General features: G+C 43.3%; 1 protein-coding gene across 1 annotated transcript; it reads right to left on the bottom strand.

The window, feature by feature from the left end:
• Window positions 1-5,494: 5,494 nt before the first annotated feature.
• On the bottom strand, window positions 5,495-6,520 carry LOC133626272 (basic proline-rich protein-like). The gene has a single exon (XM_062003928.1). The coding sequence runs from the start codon at window positions 6,518-6,520 to the stop codon at window positions 5,495-5,497; it is 1,026 nt and encodes a 341-aa protein (XP_061859912.1).
• Between the last annotated feature and the right edge of the window lie 12,991 nt (window positions 6,521-19,511).

Here is a 19,511-nt window from a genome sequence, read left to right as displayed (position 1 = left end):
ACCTGTGATGTATTAGTCAGCAGAAGAGCTGCAACCAAAACATGTGGTATGACAACCAGTATTGTGGTAGTAAAAATATGCTGCCATCCACTGGTCTTTTAATATACTGACTGTATCACACACTTCTCACTCCTAGGTTTGTCAGCAAGGGATTTTCAGTTTCTGTGTTGGAAGATTTACTGTGCTGTTTAGCACAGCATTTTACCCTCGCCCTTCTCTCCAGCCTTAGGCCCTTGTTACTGCTCTACGGAGAGATTGTTTGCTTCATTTGATATTTACCAAACATTTCCCTCTGCTTCTCAGTATTTCCCTCCTCCTTAATGTGATGACCTCTCTTTTCTTTCCCTGTCTTCCAACTGCCAGCTTGCTACTTCCCTACATGAACTTCCTCTTCCAACACCAGGTCCTTCACTCCCGCTCTTGCTTGTCTGTCACTGAAGCATAGAACCAGTCCTTGTACCAGGAGGTAACCATCCCATAATGGAGGAGGATGACAGGCCAAACAATTTGTCCTCCAGCATAACTAATTGGGTTGTACAACTACAGTCCCAGTACTGTTTCTGCAGCCTCTTGTCTTCCCTAGTACTGGTTCTCATTTTCATCAAGGAGACTGGAAATGATTATTTCTCCCAGCTTTCCTTCTAGGTTTCCAACTTCATGGTTCCTGTTCCACATAGTAATCTTGCCTTGTAACTCAGGTATTTATTCCCTTAGCCTAAAAACATGCACAAGGTACATCCTTGTATTTCCCTGTATATGGGAATATGTCGAGAGTCTTCCCTGATTGTTAGTGAGCTGCTTGATCTGTTTCCCTCCAGAAAAAGCTAAATTACCTTTGCCTCTTGACCTGGTGCCTGTTCTTCATGCTGTTCTTGAAGTGTTACATTCACACAGTCCTTGCTTTATTCTTATTCTATCCTTTAGGTGATACTGAGGTTCTTGGTTCTACAGACATGTGCTAGGAACATTTAACATTCTGAGAAAAAATGAGCTGGGCTTTGGGCTAAAAGAGGCAGTTGGAGTGGGGAACAATTTCTTTAGGAAATTCTTAAGTTTCTATTTATCAGTGTGGGTTTCTTTTCCTCGAGGCTGCAGCTGTGAAAATTCATAGAGCTCAAAAGATTATTTTGGCTTGTGGCAATTAACCACACAAAATACAAGGTTTAAAGCTCCCATTTGAAAAGGAAGTGATTCATTTTTACTTATAGCCATGATAAGCACCCAGTAATTCATGAAAGGCATTCACTCAGATTTATGTAAGAATTATTTAGTCTTATATAATACTCTTGTTGTGCCAAAACTTGAGAGAGTTAATGAAAGGAGGAATAAAAGCAGCAAGCATGCATGACTGAGTTGAACCATGAAGTGTCCATCTACCCTTCATGTCTTTTTAGAAGGAAGAATAGGCATTTCAGCTTGCAGGAGAAAATAGCCATGCTTTTTTAAAAGGTGTTGTACATTGCTTTTTGTACATAAATATAATGTGGAGATGAATTTGAAGCCCAGTGTACAAGCTACTTGGATGGGTTTCCTAGGTACCTGCTTAGTCATAGACTCCTGCAATGTGAACCAGAACAAAATGACTGTAGCAGGCAAAAATCTGGTTTAGAGCTAAGGGAAGCTTTCCAGCAGACATAAAAATCATGGAGAAAAAGTAAGTATTCATCTCAGTCTTTGTTTTGTTGTTTCATCACATAGAACAAGAACAGATTGCCAACTTAATGAAGAGTACACACACGAGAGAAAGTGTGTGTTCAGAAACCCAGGCTCCTGTCGTGAATGTAACTTTTTGAGCCTGAGCTTTCGGAAGCAAAGTAAATCTTCTGATGTTCCTCTTCAGCCATGGAGATGAGGCCTTCTTTCCCTGCCCACCAAAAAAAGAAATAAAAAGCCAAAAAATGCTTTCCTGTCATTCAACTTCATTAGCATTGAAGCTGTGTATTTGGAGCTGCATTAGAACTTCTTTACGTTTTCCCCATCAGGGCAAAGCACGTAATTTCAAGAGGGTACTGCAAGGATCAGCATCATTTCCTGATTCTTGCAGTGTATAAGGAAGGTTAGACAAGGCAAGTTCCTTGCTAGGGGTGCTTTGGCTACTTAAATGAACTTGACATTTGTCAAGTGAGCCTGAGAATGGTCCATCAAATGCTAAAATGCAGAATATTTCTATCTAAAGCAGCTAAACACCATCTTCTGAATCTGTGTAGTTCTCCCTAAGTTGTTAACTGTTAAGGCCCAACCCAACTACTTTGAAACAAATTTGTTGTCATGTCTAAGAGGAAGAACTCAAGAGACAAGATGGCCAAGGAGACAAAGAACAGACAGCCCACTAACAATCCACTGATATGCTGATGGTTCAGAACACTCCCTTCCCTCTGTCATAAGGTCTGAGTAGCCAGCGAAGATTTTCAGAGAAGATTTTCAGTAATTGTTTTCCTTATCACTCGTTATAAAGGATGGAGAGGGGGAAACACATGATGAAATTACTTACCTAGTGAGCTCAGACAGGAGACAAACTACAGAAGCAGCCAGAGTACTCTTGCATTTATCGATTTACATAGCAGCCACGGCAGCAGGTGAACAGTGCTTGTCTCAAATAGTACCTGATTATCCATTACATTTTGAAATGGATTCCAGATGCTGAGAGCCTCATCAGCTTTGCTGCTGTCTGAGAAGCAAGGGATCCAACTACACCTTTGTACACTGAAAGCATACATACATGTCCACTGATATACAAGTTAATCTTCTAAACACTGAGAAATGGAATACATCCCTCAACACTTCCCCCTGCTAAGGCAACCAGGATCATAGAATCATTTCAGCTGGAAGAGACTTTTAAGATCATCGAGTGCAGCCTTTGTCCCAGCCCTATCAACCACTAGACCATTTCTCTAAGTACAACATCCACCTGTCTCTTAAACACCCCCAGGGACCGTGACTCCAGCACCTCCCTGGACAGGTCGTTCCAATGCTTGACAGCCCTTTCAGTAAAGAAATTCCTCCTCATATCAAAAGAGCTGACCATGACTCACCCTTGCATCAAACAAGCACTTCTTTTGAATCACTCCATTTTGGCTGCCCTCTGGCAGTGTTATCAAGCATAGCTGTTTCCAAGCTCTTGCAGCAACGCCACAGTCCCAGATGACCTGGACGGCCTAATGCATAAGCTTCAAGTGGATTGTGGTGCCACACGTATCCTCTTCCTACCAGTAACTGGTTTTGGTGAAAATACCCACCACACATATATGCTACTGGAGCCCAGTATAAAGCTGCATAAAGGACATAAAACTTGTGCATATTTTGGAAGATTCTAGCAATATTAGTACTTTATCCAAGAGCCTCCAGAGGCCATGGACACCTAACATTGTTTAAGCCTTTTGTAGAAAGGGAACTGATCCTAATGCATAGAAGTTCAGTGGGCAAAATGAGCACTTTGGTGGTTAAGAAGTTTGGATAGGTCTGTACCACATCAAAGATAGCTAAAAGCACATGTTGTGCCTTGGCAAGTTATTGTCTGGCTAGCTTAAAAACAAACAGGACACACTGGTATGAGGAGCATTACAAGCTATAAATACTATGAGGGGATCTTAAGGTATGTAACACAGTTGCCAAGCCCACATAATACAAGTTTGAACTACACCTTTGCTACAGTGTGCTGCCGTTGTGCTCAGTGCTGCTGCTTCAGCTCCCTGACTGTTACCTGTTCACTGCTTTCATATTATGAGCTCATCCATTTCTGGAATACAAAGACAGTCTTTGCTCTGAATGTCCCCCCGAAGAGATGGCAAATAAACTGTTAGAAATGGAGGGAAAAACAATTGAGTATTTTTCATCAGAATACTGAACAGTGTTTCATATTTAGTAGGAACAAAGCTATGAACTGGAGGCAGCAGGACAGTAATGACTAAGCAGTCATTGGAATAAGAATGAAGTTGTTTAGTAAAAATCAATGGATTCTACAAAGCCATGAAGCAACATGGTATTTTCTCATATAACTCAGGGTTTCCATCTCAATAAAACAGTAAAGATTTGTATTCAGAATGTTAATTTCTTGGCCTTATTTTTTGCTTAATTTACTGCTATATTAATTACACAGACTTCCAACAAGTTCTTCTTCTAAAGGCTAGTTCTATGTTCGTATGCTATACAAAATACATCACAAAAAAGTAAGAGTTAATAACCAAACTAGCAAAATCAAACTCCAGACTGGGATACTTCTGCTTTGTCTTTCTGAGTTTTAAGTGCCAGATTTACTCGTCAGCAACAGGAAAGTGATCACTCTATTGCATCAATGCTGTAACAACACAGCATCAAACTGTCTTAGTTCTCAGTATTCTTCACAAGATTTTACTGTGGTGAAATCCCACCGTAAGTCATGCTGGATGGAATGGGAAGGTATAAATCAGTCTTGCTGGTAAACCCACAAATTCATACAAGAATATATTTACTAGTTTCTGTGCAATAAAAACCCTCAGAGGAAGCTGTGTTGGCATTTGATATATAGGAATAACTAGATAATGGATTTACAGTGTAGAAGACTTAGCATTTCCAAAATGATTCACTAGAGCAGTTCCATACCTTGACCTTCTTGGCCAGCATCCAGCACTGCAGTACAGTACATATATATGCTGGAGCTGGAAATACGTCCCCGTGGGGCTGAGTGCATCAAGCACAAAATAAACCATTTCTGGTGCTGAAAAGGCTGCATTCATGGGCGAGAAGAGAGGGATGAGACATTCTCCAAGCACTTTTCTGCCCCAAGTAGATGGGGCCCAAGCAGATGCCTCTTTAGGAAGGCCATAAAGGAATACTTCATTGTTTCTTTTAGGATGCTGTGCATAGGAGAAAGCACAGAACAGGATAGTCAGGATAATTTTTTACTTTGCCTTTGCCCCCTCTTTCTGGGTCTGACAGAGCAGAGCTGTAACACAGTGACAAACCATAGCCTCCCTCCACTCCCAGCTGTGAGGAAACATCCACATTCACACTCCTGCCTTAGTCAGCCATGCGTGCCCCAACCTAAGCAGCCGTGTCTCCAGAGCGGAGTCTCGCTAATGCTTTTATTGGATTATCTACATCAGTCACAGAGGATCTAGTTTTACAGCTTTTCACTTCAGCAATGTGCGGCTCGCGGAGCGCACGTGCCGCTGTGAGCGCAGCCAGGCGCTCCTCCCGTGGCCACTCAGCCGCCCTGCCAAGGGTCCGGGACCGCACAGTGCTACCTGCGGCCTCGCTGAAAGGCCACCGAAGGGACAGTGACAAAGCCAACCCACAGCCTCGTTTCCCCCATGCATGGAAGAGGCAGAGGTGTGCCACAGGCTGTGGGACTGCCCGAGCTGGCATCACAGTCACACGACAGCAGGGGCCACAACCCATCAGGACAGCAAGTCTGGAAAAGCTGATACAAGAAAAGCATGGCAGCTGTCTGTGGCTCTGATTTGTCAGGCCATGCAGCAAGCCTCACGGATCGTTTCTGCATCGCTGGAACGAATATTTATACGGCATTTGGCAGCCAGGTGGAGAGGTGTGTGTGAAGAGGCGTGTCTGAACAGGCTTTTACCCACGGTTCAACCGCCCGCTGCCCAGCGCCATCTTGCCGGCGCCCCACTGAGCAGCGCGAGGGGCTGAGGCAGCGCGGGGCGCTGGGGGCGCTGGGGCCGCGCCGGGCTGGGGGCGCTGAGGCAGCGCGGGGCGCTGGGGCCGCGCTCCTGGGGGCGCTGGGGCCGCGCTCCTGGGGGCGCTGGGGGTCGCGCTCCTGGGGGCGCTGAGGCAGCGCGGGGCGCTGGGGGCGCTGGGGCCGCGCCGGGCTGGGGGCGCTGAGGCAGCGCGGGGCGCTGGGGCCGCGCTCCTGGGGGCGCTGGGGGTCGCGCTCCTGGGGGCGCTGAGGCAGCGCGGGGCGCTGGGGGCGCTGGGGCCGCGCTCCTGGGGGCGCGCTCCTGGGGGCGCTGGGGCAGCGCGGGGCGCTGGGGCCGCGCCGGGCTGGGGGCGCTGAGGCAGTGCGGGACGCTGGGGCCGCGCTCCTGGGGGCGCTGGGGCAGCGCGGGGCGCTGGGGCCGCACGGCTGGGGGCGCTGAGGCCGCGCTCCTGGGGGCGCTGAGGCAGTGCGGGACGCTGAGGCCGCGCTCCTGGGGGCGCTGGGGGGGCGCTGGGGCCGCGCTCCTGGGGGCGCTGAGGCAGCGCGGGGCGCTGGGGCCGCGCCGGGCTGGGGGCGCTGGGGCAGCGCGGGGCGCTGGGGCCGCGCTCCTGGGGGCGCTGGGGCAGCGCGGGGCGCTGGGGCCGCACGGCTGGGGGCGCTGAGGCCGCGCTCCTGGGGGCGCTGAGGCAGTGCGGGACGCTGAGGCCGCGCTCCTGGGGGCGCTGGGGGGGCGCTGGGGCCGCGCTCCTGGGGGCGCTGAGGCAGCGCGGGACGCTGAGGCCGCGCCGGCGGGAGGGGCATGTCCGAGCCTGTCGTTTTGTTTAAAAGAAATAAAGGGAGTTGCGCTGTGCACGTCCTAAGCCTCAGAGCCATGCTGATCCGCATGCCCCGGCTCACCCTTCTAGTTGAGTGGCAGATCACCATGAAAGTATTTGTCGTCATTTAGCATTATAACAGCTGGGCATTGCCATAAGTTACTTCTGTGACAGTGAAACTTACGCCTTAGCTTAACATGCGCACTGCTGCTGTTCCCGGCTTGTGTATGGACCAACATTGTAAACCCACTACCTTTATTAACACGGGAGGCGTTTGTTCCTGTCTTTCTCACCTTTCTGCTCGGGAGGGGAGCGTGGTGGGAGAGCACAGGCTGTGCCTGGCTGTGTCACGCACAGGCGGCAGCACAGCTCTGCCCCTTACTCAGCCTTGGTTTGGGTTCAAGTTAAGATACACGCAGTCATATCCCTCTTCCTTTTTAGCAGTTATTCCTTTAAAACATACAGTAAAGGGCACTGTAAATGTGTATTCAGTGAGAAATCTTACCACAATTTAATTTTGCAGCTTTGGTTATATAATCAGAGGGACATCACTTCAGCATCAGTTCACCCCAAGTCGAGCATTAGCAGTGTAAACCAGGGATGGAGAAAAGGGCCATTTGGATCACAAAGATCAGATATGCACAACAGATACCATGTCTGCATAGGAGCAGCATGATTACATCTTTCACGGGTTCCTTGTAATGACACTGTCAGTGTATAAACTCTGTAATGAAATGGGCTATTGGAACAGCCACTGAAAAAATCTCTGGATGACATTTTTGTGGCAAAATCAATGGTTTTCATGTGATCTAAAGTTCACCATTCAGGTAAGAATTGCTGTCACTCACAGGTAAATCCTACATATAAGAAAGCCATATATGTGAATGGCCCTGCAGTGTAGCGGCAAAATGAGAAGTTGCTTATTGCCAGCTTCCTCTTGTTCAGGCTCTAAGTAACATCCAGAGACCTCACCCTTATGGACAAAGCCTTCCAAGGGGCAGAGCCTGTGAGTGTGCCTCTAACAGGTCTGTTCACATAGGAGCATGTTGTGAGGATTCTGGCTTTTTAAGAGGGTTTTAAAGTGTGTTATGGTAACTGTCTCCAAGGAGAAGAGAGGCTGTTTGCCTTCATGTTGAAAGCCAGTGCACGTGAGACAATATGATCTTGCTTATAGCAGTATTATTTCAAGAATGACTTCAAAACTCAGGTACAAATGTCCATCCAACCTCAGAAAGCTGTGAGACTTCCTGAAGAGAGTTTTCACTGCTCTTTGGTGTCACTGGCCACCTCTGTCTACGTTAGCATGGCACAAGGGGAGAGGATTCTGGAGCAGAAATGCTGGTGCTCAGAGTCCATCACATGATAGCACATTTCAGGTGTACTGCTAGGAAACAGCTCCCACTTGCATTTCACATTAAAGGAATCTAGACTCTGTACTCTAAGACCACAATGATGTGAACCAAAGCCTACTAAACAAGGACAACTGGGAGGTTCACCTCAAAAGCACACTCCCATTGTGAACCAAAACACTAATGCACTGTCCCTTCCCAGCTCCACAGCCCGTCTCCCTTCCTCTGAGGGAAGGGGCAGCACCTGATCCCTGCAGATACGCATTTAAAGATGGACATCATTGTCACCATTGCTCATGATCCCACTGGGCTCTTTTAAAACTCATATTTAGCACATTTGTTGTGCTCATATCTGCTGCGGAATTGATAAGATGACAAACAACTACAGCAATCACCTTGAGACAGAATCAGCGTTTGGCAGCAGTGCCACAGAGTGGGCTAAAATAACACACTGTTCTCCACTTCTTTTTTTCCCCAACAGGTTACTGATGCAAAGCAGCATTTCATCCCGTCCAGCAAAGACCATATAAAAATACATAATCTAAATGTAAAACCCATCCCACTCATATAGACACACTGAAAAGGTTTGCTGGACTTAGCCTCCTAAGTATGCTATACCTTAAAGTGCAAAGAACAAAGACATCAGCATCTTTAAAAAATAGAATAAATAAAGGTCAGATTCAAAGTAGGCAGGATTTTGCATAAGCTGAGAGCAGCTGAGAGCAGGAACACAGAAAGTAATGCCACCAGCTCTGGTCCTCTGTGGTCAGAGCAGCAGTAACCTACCGGGGCTGTTGGGACAAAAAGTGCCTAGAAATATCCAGTCTGGAGAGAGCTACCATCTATACAAGTCTCACATACACAGTGATCGAAGTCTCCAGAAGAATTAAACTACCTGCACAGCTGCTCCATAGGCACCTGGCACCAAAACTTAAATACCTCTCCAGACCAACTCTACACTGCTTTAAAGACACTAAGCTACCAGTGTAGCCCATCACACCCTATCCATGAACTCACGTTCAACCAGACTGTCGTCATCTCTAATCAGTTTCCTTATTTACTCTACCATCTGTGACAAATTTAACTGAACACTGTTTATCCTTTAGGCACATCTTTAAACTTAAAAAATTGTGATCTCCACCTTTTTTTTTTTTTACAGGATTATCACAATTATCAAAGATCAGCTACCTAATGACCCCGACTGGGATTGCAACTGGAACCACAGGGCTTCCACTGCACACTGACAGGTGGAGTTTGGTTTTCTAATCATTCATTTCTCACCAGCTGTATCCCTACAACCTCTTACCTTCTTGCTCACCACCAGTGGACGGGTTTGAGCCTGCCTAGGAAGCTGGAAGAATCTGTACTTCCAAGAAGCCATCTCCCGCAGCACAAGTGATGCAGAGAAACTTGAGACGCCGGTGGTACAGCAACAGAGCAGGTCTGGTGGAGGGAGGACTTGCCTTTTGGTTCCTGTCGTTCACAGCCGCAAGCTCAAGTGCTACCAGCTGTGTGAGCTCAGTCAAGTGTGACTTGGAAAAGACTTAGGGTAGCCATGGTAACTTGTAGATGTTCACCTGATGCACTAGAGTCACTGTGTACTGCTTTTGATAGAAATACTCTTGTCTCTAAAAGTATCTTAATAGCTAGAGATCTCAAAAAGCTAGGAAGCTTTGAATTGACAGCAAAGACAAGAAAACCTTCATTAATTTGACACTAGCAGTTACTCTGATAGCAGAGGGCAAATATGTCTGTTCTGATCCAGGTTGGACCCTCTGTACTTCTGTGTCCCCAAGTGGCTGCCAGACCTTCTCACAACTCACAATGAACACTTGAGGGGTTTTGTTTGTTTTTTTTTTGAGAGGGAGGTTTGTTTCTTGTTTTATTTTAAACAGGTTGTTCATGAACCAAAGCAACAGAGCAAAATGAAAGTCTGGGAGAATTTCAGATAGATGTCAGGGTCTCATCTCAGGACAAGTGAGAAAGAATTTTTTTCTCTCGTTATTAATACAAAATGTGAGTGCTAACAGCCCTTGAGAAGTCATCTCTGAGCCAACCTTTGCAGGAAGATACAACCAAGGTACAAGCCATCAGGAAACAGTTGGCTCAATTACCATATCACTAAGACAACACAGATAAATCATCCCCATTTCTGTGCTGCAGTTCCTTCCAGATAAACAGAGACAATGACACTCACCTTTGCAAAGGAAGTTTACAGACAGCAATATGGTGCTGGTTTTGGCTGAGATAATTTCCTTCATAGCGACTACTGCGGGATTCAATGCTGGAAACAAGGTTACTAACACAGGGATGTTTCAAGTTATTGCTGAGCAGGTCTTACACAGCATTTAGATATTTGTAAAGTGGCCTTTTCCACTTCTCACCCACCCCATAGTGATCAGGCTGGAGGTGCACAAGAAGCTGGGAGAGGGCACCGCCAGGACAGCTGACCCCAGCTGGCCAAAGGGCTATTCCAGACCATGTCATGTCACACTCAGCCTATAAAGCTGAAGGAAGAAGAAGGAAGGGGGAGCATTCAGAGTGATGGTCTTTGTCTTCCTAAGTAACTGTTACATGTCATGGAGCCCCACAGTCCTGGAGATGGCTTAACACCCGCCCATGGGCAGGGGGGAATTCTGTGTTTCACTCTGTGCATACGGCTTCAGCTTCACCTATGATACTGTCTTGATCTCAACCCACAAGTTTTCTCACTCTTACCCTTCTGATTTTCTCCCCCATCCCACCATGGAGGAGTGAGTGAACGGCCACGTGGGGTTTTGTTGCAGGCTGGGGTTAAACCATGCCAATGCATTACACTGAAAATAATGACTAGTTTCTCTACAGGGGAAATAGGATTAGAAACCTAGAAACTCTCCTAGATGCTTAACATTCTCAATGGAGATAAACTAATGCAATTTCCACTGGATGCCATGTAAAGGTTGCTGTGGGAAATTGGCCTTTCCTTTTTCCAAGGACGAATAAACCATATGGAGGCTCCTTCCTTGGAGGGCTTCAAGACCCACCTGGATATGTTCCTATGTGACCTGATCTAGGTGACCCTGCTTCTGCAGGGGGGTTGGACTGGATGATCTCTAAAGGTCCCTTCCAACCCCTACCATTCTGTGATTCTATAACTCCCTAAAATCTCCAAAAAGGGGATTTCAACATTGGAAAAACTTTAACAAACAAAACCCCTCTCTATTTTTTGAGAATCGTGAGGTATGTCAACATCACCATGGTGTATCTAGAATTAAAAGCAATTTAACTCAGAGAAGTGAAATGGGAAGATTCTTGTTTCATGTTTCTCCTTTTGAAGAAGCAATTTGCCACCTCATTATTCCAATTCCAGTACTTTTGCTTCTTCCTATAACTATGTAAAGACATTGTAAAGCTTTAATTCATTTTGCAGTTCTAAATAGCTTCCCTTAATCGCTCACGTCAAACACCTATTTCATGTTTTTAAAACATTTATAAAACAATTCTGTGCTGTCAGGAGGTAAAACTTTCTTAGCATTCAGATTATTAACTGCATGCAAGCTCTCCATGCTAATTTGTTTCCTATAATTCGCTTCTGGCAGAGAACAATTTCTAAAAGGCATAACATTCATATAGTAATTTAGTGTTTGCATTCACGATACATTTTCTTGCCATTCCTTCAGCTAAGGTACAGAATTCATCAAGCTACCCAATTTGTTTGCAGGGGTTTCTCACCACCAGATGCCGTGCTGAATGCTCCATGTCACTGAACAATGGTAAGGCCAGCAGCATAGAATACAACTAAGGTTGTGTCTGTCAGCTTGACTGATGTCTCTGCATTTCTACCAAAGAGGAATTGGCACGGCTAAGTGAAGCTAACAAGCTTGCAATGTACTGCCTTGTACTTCCATTCATAGCTGTGTGATGAATTGGTTACAGCCCATTATATTAGAACATACTCAGTTAGGGATTCTACTTAAAGAAAGTGGATTAGGATTGGTCTGCAGGCCACATTTAGCAAGAAATTTCAGCAGTTTGTAACTTTTTAAAGGGAATAAAATGGAGCAAAAAACTACAATGGGTTCAAGTAGGTCTGAAACACGGGGGTTCAGCTCCAGTCTCAGAGGAATCAGTAAACCTTGACCCTAAATAAAGATATATGTTTGGCAGTGCATGGAAAATAAGACAGCCTAATTCTGCAGTCTACGTTTAGACAGCACTTTTAACCACAGTTCCAGAAAGGCAATGACTCACTTCGCATCACCCCATATAGGGTGATCAAACATCATCTACTAAGTCTCTCAGCAGCTTTTGTTAGACAAGGATTTAAGTCCAGGATTTAAGTTTATTTCTGGCTGATGGGGCTTTGGTAACCCTATCCCTTTCCCAGAAGTACTTATTTCAGACCAGATGACTACCCGTTCCTCTAGAAGACTAGCTTTGAATTAAGATAAGGTAAGCCACAAACATTATCATGAACTACTAACTAGACATTTAAACATCAAATCTGTTTGCTCTAAGTTTAATGTGGAGTTGCACTGCTAAGTGGAGACATTCTACAAATTCTGAAAGATGTATTAAAAGGTACCAGGTTGCACTGCAGAATTTCCCAGGGCTTCACTACCTTCCACCAACAATTTCAGTCTCCATTTTTGGGGACCTTAAAATGCACGGGATGGCAGGAGTTAGAAAGGACCTTTAGAGATCATCTAGTTCAATCTGCCTGCTAAAGCAGGTCCACCTAGATCAGGTCACACAGGAAGGCATCCAGGTGGGTGCTGAAGACCTCCAGAGAAGGAGCCTCCACACCCTCCCTGGGCAGCCTGTGCCAGGGCTCCATCGCCCTCACAACAAAAGTTTTTTCTTATGTTTAAATGGATTTTTTTTTGTGCTCCAGCTTCATCCCATTACACCTTATCCTCTCACTGGATACAACAGAAAAAAAGTGATGACAACCTCCTGACAGCCACCATTTAGATATTTGTAAATATTCATGAGGTCCCCTCAGTCTCCTCCAGACTAAACAGCCCCACTTCCTGCAGCCTTTCCTCAAAAGGAAGATGCTCCAGTCCCCTGATCATCTTGGTGGCCCTGCACTGGCCTCTCTCCATCAGTTCTCTGTCCCTCTTGAGCTGAGGAGCGCAAAACTGGACAGAGGACTCCAGATGAGGCCTCACCAGGGCACAGTAGAGGGGGAGCAGAACCTCCCTCAGCCTGCTGGCCACACTCTTCTTGATGCAAGTCTGTTTTCCTTAATGCTCAAGTATTTTGTGTTGAATACAAGCAGGAATATTTTTGCCTGTTCCTTCCAGGTAGAAGCATAAGAATTACTAATTGTACTCACTCCTGCCAGAAATTTGAGTCAGCAAAGTAACAGGATGTCTTTTGAATAGAGAACATTTGTTTAATAACCTTTCGTGTTTGTGGGTTGCCATGAGTGTCTGTCTGTGTACAACACTGAAATGGCAAATTCTTGAGGCTTTTAAAACAAAAAGTAGCAGTCTGTTGCTGTTCTCATACAGTTCCACAGTACTCCAGTACCTGGCTTAAAACACTGACCAATGATCTGTTTCACAATGTCAAGTTTTAAGTCCTCCCAGCTTTCAAGGCAGTATGAAGCGCAGTTCTGCTGTTCCGAATTATTCTGATGGCATTATATGGTCATCAGTACTAAAACTCTTTAGTGAACAATACTTTTGATTCTGAAATACCAGCCAAGGTGTTTGCACAGCACAGACAGAGCCAGCATAATTCTGACCAAGTTTTATACCTGTTCTTCAGTTTTCCACATTGCAATATATTCTTGGCATGTTCTGTCACGCAGAGAGCTCATGCCACTGCCTTGGAAAATCTGGACTATCCACACCTTTACTTTACAAAATACAGATTAAGCCAATCCTGCCCAATTTGCATTCCAAAGTCATAATATATAAACCCCTGCCTACAATGCCACATGCATGAGTAAAGATCAGACCAACCACAGTTTGACTATCAGTAAGGCAGTTCAGCCCTCATCAAAGCTGACAGGAGTGCAGTCAAGTCCCAAATACAGTTTTCCTCTGGGTTTGACATGTAGATTATATCCTGCAACAGAGGAACTTTTTGTATTATACACTGTAAGGAAGACACTTATCACCTATCTGGCTGATAGGTGCACATGCCCCGTCCTTCACTACTGACCATACTCAAGGCTTTCTTCCAATACTGCAGTATTTAGGACTTGGTAGTTCCTGCCTTCTTGAGCTGCTTATTTGCTTCTAAGTACTTGAGTGAGTTTGAGGGGGGAGTTTTTGGAAAGCCTTGATTGTCAGTTTCATAGCAAGAGTCAGACCTGGTAGTAGGCTAAGAAAGTAAGACAAAAAAGGAAAAATATCAATTCAAAGCACCTCTATATTCAGTACCACCAGACAGACAGAAAAACAGAATAATAAGATAGATGAGATAGTGTGGCCAGACAGAAAACCCAGACCCTGGGCACCACTAATCTAAAAACACACCACTAATTTGATCCTGTTCAATATATTATGTCTTAAATGTATCTTACAGTGATTACTGGCATTATGCTACAAAAATTCTATACAAAGGAAACTTCTTGTTGTATTAAACCTTCAATTTTAGCTTGGACATTTAAATCCTTAAAGGTATAACAACTTCTGAAAAGAGAGCAAAACCACTATGAAGCAACCCATATCTTCAGCAGATTCAGCTAGGGTACCTTGAATAGTAAACAATCACAGAATGGTAGGGCTGGAAGGGACTTTTAGAGATGATCTATTCCAACCCATCTGCCAAAGCAGGTCCACCTAGATCAGGTCACACAGGGGATGTGTCCAGGTGGATTCTGAAAACCTCCAGAGGAGGAGCCTCCACACCCTCCCTGGGCAGCCTGTGCCAGGGCTCCCTCACCTGAACAGTAAAATAGTTTTTTCTTATGTTTTAATGGAACTTTTTGTGTTCCAGCTTCATCCCATCACCCCTTGTCCTGTCACTGGATACAACAGAAAAAAAGTGATGCCCCAACCTCCTGACATCCACCATTTAGATGTTTGTAAATATTCATGAGGTCCCCTCAATCTCCTCCAGACTAAACAGCCCCACTCCTGACATCCACCATTTAGATGTTTGTAAATATTAATGATTTCCCCCCTCAGTCTCCTCCAGACTAAACAGCCCCAGTTCCCGCAGCCTTTCCTCATAAGGAAGATGTTCCATTCCCCTGATCACCTTGGTGGCCCTGTGCTGGACTCTCTCCAGAAGTTCTCTGTCCCTCTTGAGCTGAGGAGCCCAGAACTGGACAGAGGACTCCATTACTTGTAGTCAATGGTACTGTACAATTACCAATACTTCTTGGAGTCAGTGTATATTCTCAAAAGCCCCTGCTTGAAAGAGAAAGTCATTATAATGTCTGTATTGTTGCCAAGTCTAAAAGCCAGATGGACTGACTGCTGATGGCAGAAACTCACTGCTGGAACCAATCAATCATTACAACAGTCTTCTGGCAAAAGCAGCTACATCATTGTACTTCTGATGCCTATTTCATGGCCTGACTGAGACAGCAATGAAAAGCATTGTCATGGGTTATTAAAATGACAATTGGTATTAAAAGTTGTTCTATGGATGCATCAGTGCAACTACTAAGGATGGACAGAAAACGTTTGTCATTCACAGAATGAACTCTAATGAAGCTGCTTGGTAGAAACCATTCTTTTCAGAGGAGACTGGAAAGGCCAGATGTAATATATGAGAAGCCACATTCTACAGATGCATTGAAGTTGCATACAGTACATCAAGTTTTGCAATGTTAATTATTTTGAAGCACTATAGAAGCAAATTAACTGATTTTGCATACATTTTCACACTCAGGCTCCTAGACTACCTTAGGTCACTCTTGCACAATCTTCCAAAAAGAACCAAGTTGAGATCTAAGAGGCTCCTACTCACTGCTGATATTGAAACACTCAGGCATTAATTGATTGCTGTTTATATTATTAATCTATTGATACCTTATAATTAAATCCCTGATTAGACTCTAAATGTATTATTGATAGCAGAATCAAAACAGTTGTAACACTACCTCTTCCCTGGGCCAGATTTAAAAGTGGAACTGCCATAGATGTTTCTTCTGCTGAGAACAATACAGCAAATGGCAATTATGAAGCTGCATCTTGTGGCCAAACTTAGGGTCCAGCTACCTACATCCAAAAAATTCAAGCTGCAACTACCACATGTATTTAATCTGAATCACTTTTATGATGTTTTTCTGCCAATGTTTTGTTCCAGAACACATCTGTACTTTTTCAGTGGTTACATACTGTAAGACATATGCTAGGAATATACATAAACTCCAGTTATTTGCATGGTTTTCTCAAAATATCTTTAGGTTTCACATTTGGGCATTTTCTATTTTGCTTCTGTTCCCCCAAAACAGCACAACTATCTTTTGGAAGCTTCTATTGGACATGTCTTGGTCACTGCCTAAGCAGCTTTTAAGTAATTCTCTCATGTTCTGTTTTAGCAGAGCACCTACTTAAACTGGATGTTTTTCAAATACCAGTATTACTGCTTTGGTGTACTGCATCTACGTTGTAACAAGACAATCTCCTTAGAGTGTTCCTTAAAGGTACGGGTTCATCCTGACAGCTAGAATATAGGCGCTTAACTCTGTTCTTTCTTGCAACTTCCATAACGTTCAGTAGATTGCACATAAGGCACCTGAGCTAGTGACATTGTAAAAATTAATATGTCAGCATACTACTGCACATAGTGTCAGATCCAGAGACGCCAGCTCCAATCCCAGTGGCAGGAGAGCTGTAATATCACAGTATTGTTTGTGGGCTAATTATGCTTACATTTCAGAAGAGTAATTAGTTTGGGCAGAGCTAAGTTTGGTAACTTTGCAGAATTATGTACTTCGTGGATGTATTTCTTTCCTTCCCACACACATTTGCCTGAATTAAGATACTATGTACCAATGGTTTTACCTGTAGCCAAAATCTCCATATGGTAGAGAATAACACTCCAAGATATAACATTACTCTTGAAAGAAACAGAAGCAATTATAAAAACCTCATAGTTTGCAAAAAGTCTAAACAAAGATTTGTTAAGATTCAGTAGAGTTGCTTTTGAAGCCTATCCTGGCTAAGAAAGCATTAAAACCAGCAATTATAGCAGAAGAGACTTAAAGCTAGTACTTAGTTTGTGAAAGCATTCATTTGCTCAAACTAACGATGCTGTATTTTATCCCACCTACTACAAAAGGTGATAATTGATGAAAACTCACTCATGGTTGTTACAGAGCTTACAAGGGATGGCTATTCCAGTTGAAGTTGTCCAAAATATTTACACACCAGTAAATATAGGGAAAAAGGTATATACTGAACAGCAACAGAACTATTTACCCTCCCATGCACACATCCTCAGAATGTACTTATCTTGCCAAACCAGTTATTAAATCACAGAATCTCAAGGGCTGGAAGGGATCTTGAAAGATCAGCCAGTTCAACCCCCCTGTCAGAGCAGGACCTCTTTAGAGCAGGTCACACAGGAACTCGTCCAGGTGAGTTTTGAATGTCTCCAGAAAAGGCACTGCATATTTGTGTTTAAAATGTTTAAATATAAATGTTTAAATGTTTACAATCTGATTTCCCAAATACCTGGACTTTCACATACAGTTTCTGGCCTAGTTACTGGGGGTTTTTTTTCCCCCTTTACTTCAACCAATAAAACCTGTTCTAAGAAAACAAGGAATTAAGCAACAAAATGAGAGATCCAAAGTCAAATTCAGTTACTTTCACATTTGTTGCAAAAATGAATCAGAAAGTAAACCCAAAGTAGTCCAGGCAATTTTTGTTTGAAAGTTCCACCAAAAACGACACTTAAAGAGATTGAGTTTTGGGATTACCTGCAATAAAGCTCTATTCAATTTAACACCAGTGTTAAATGAGCATTTTACTCCCAGCTTCCCTTCTCAATGGTACAACAGAGAGCCTCAACATAGATGGGTTTAAGGAGACAGTAACAAATTCCTTAAGAGGAAAATTACTTTCAGCTTGAAATTAAACAGAAAAGGAGAGAACTGAGAATATGGATTTGCACATTTGTTAGACTAAGAAGTCAACCACAATTTCTCTCACACATAGCTTAAGCTGCTGATGTATAAAAAAACCTCAATTTTGACTGCTGCCAAATGGTGCCTTCACATAGCATTCTACTAAATCCTCTCTATCTTTCAAAATGCTGTTCTATAACATTTTCACAGAATCACAGAATGGTAGGGGTTGGAAGGGACCTTTAGAGATCATCTAGTCCAATCCCCCTGCAGAAGCAAGGTAAGAAGTACATAATCAGTATAGCAAAGAGTCAATTACACTTTGGAATTCTTTTACCTGACTGCTCTTGAATATTCTATAAATGAAGTCGAATAGTACTGATTTGAATTTTAACACATTTGATGGGAACTCACATTAGAGGAGATTAGAGAAGGTCACCACCGTGGTTAAAGTCTTCAGTCTTCTTCTTTCTTAACTGTAGGGCTTTATCTTCCTATCAGTTCTATTCTGTGCCTCATGAATTATTCCTGGTTATTTCTAATGCATCAGTAATTATCACTATTGTTTCCTCTAATCTTCGTATTTAACAGATCAAATAAATCTAGGATTTTCTTGGTACTTACCCCAAGAAGGTTGCAATTGATAAACCAACTCAATGTATTTGTTTTAATATAACCTCTGCATTCTACAAATGAAAGAGATTATTTCTGCAAGTGCAATTCAAAATAAAAATCATCACTTTAATTAGACAACCACAGCACCTAAATGAATAACAAGTTTATCCATCCCACTGAAGTCATTTGTATTGCTGAAAGTTTCATGACTACATATTTGCCACGTCAATCTTAAAAAAAATCTTTAAGGAATTGTTATTGCAAACAAAGTTGCTGACCAGAAGCAGTTAGCTAAGCATCTGCTACCAGCGTTCCCTGAAAGCTGAAGTGGACTTTTGTCAATGTCGCATCTTCTGCAAGGAGAATAATTTCCTTCTCAATGGAAGCAATTTCCTTGAACACATCCAACTCCATTAATTAAATATACCAGAACTTTAACAAAATATCCTCTCAATCTATCCTTGTTATGTTCTTGGAAAAAAAAGTTATGTTATTTGCAAATAATATTACCTTTGTTAAAGCCATTTTTAGGTTATTTTTTTCCCCTTCTCACATACTTACAGGAGGTCCTTTTGCAAAACAATGAAGTGTAACACTAACTGAATGCAATTACAAACTGACAATAAACTGTTGCATAAGAATTGTGGATGTAGACTTTCATTAAAACCTTCTTTAAAACCTTTCATTAAAATACATCTGAACAAATGTATGCCCATCTATAGAACTGCTTAAATGTCAAGAATGCATATTTGGTTAGAAAAATGCAGTGCTTAAAATTTAACTTAAAGGCTGATTTGCAGTTGAAAGCATCTTAATAATTACTAATCAATTTGAATTAGCCTCTTTTCTGGAAAGCAGTTAAAAGGAAACAACATAAAGATTAAAAACATGTCAGAAGGTATGCCACCAGCTTGTGTCAATCCACCTAGTTCCACTAAAATCTCAACATCCTAGCAGTTTGCCCTAAATTTTCAGAGAAACAACTGTTTCTATTTTTCAAAGGTGATTAAAGGCACAAGTTAGCAGCCAGCCATATATCCCTCAGAACACTTGAAATCCACAAGTGTTGGGCA

This window comes from Colius striatus, chromosome 10 (genome assembly GCF_028858725.1).
Source record: "Colius striatus isolate bColStr4 chromosome 10, bColStr4.1.hap1, whole genome shotgun sequence".
In the NCBI taxonomy this organism is placed as follows: domain Eukaryota; kingdom Metazoa; phylum Chordata; class Aves; order Coliiformes; family Coliidae; genus Colius; species Colius striatus.
The sequence above is the reverse complement of the archived record's forward strand: the minus strand, read 5'-3'. Positions and strand labels throughout refer to the sequence as shown.

What these genes read in the sequence shown, in the direction of transcription:
- LOC133626272 (XM_062003928.1), bottom strand. Translation starts at nt 6,520, where the DNA reads ATGCGGATCAGCATGGCTCTGAGGCTTAGGACGTGCACAGCGCAACTC.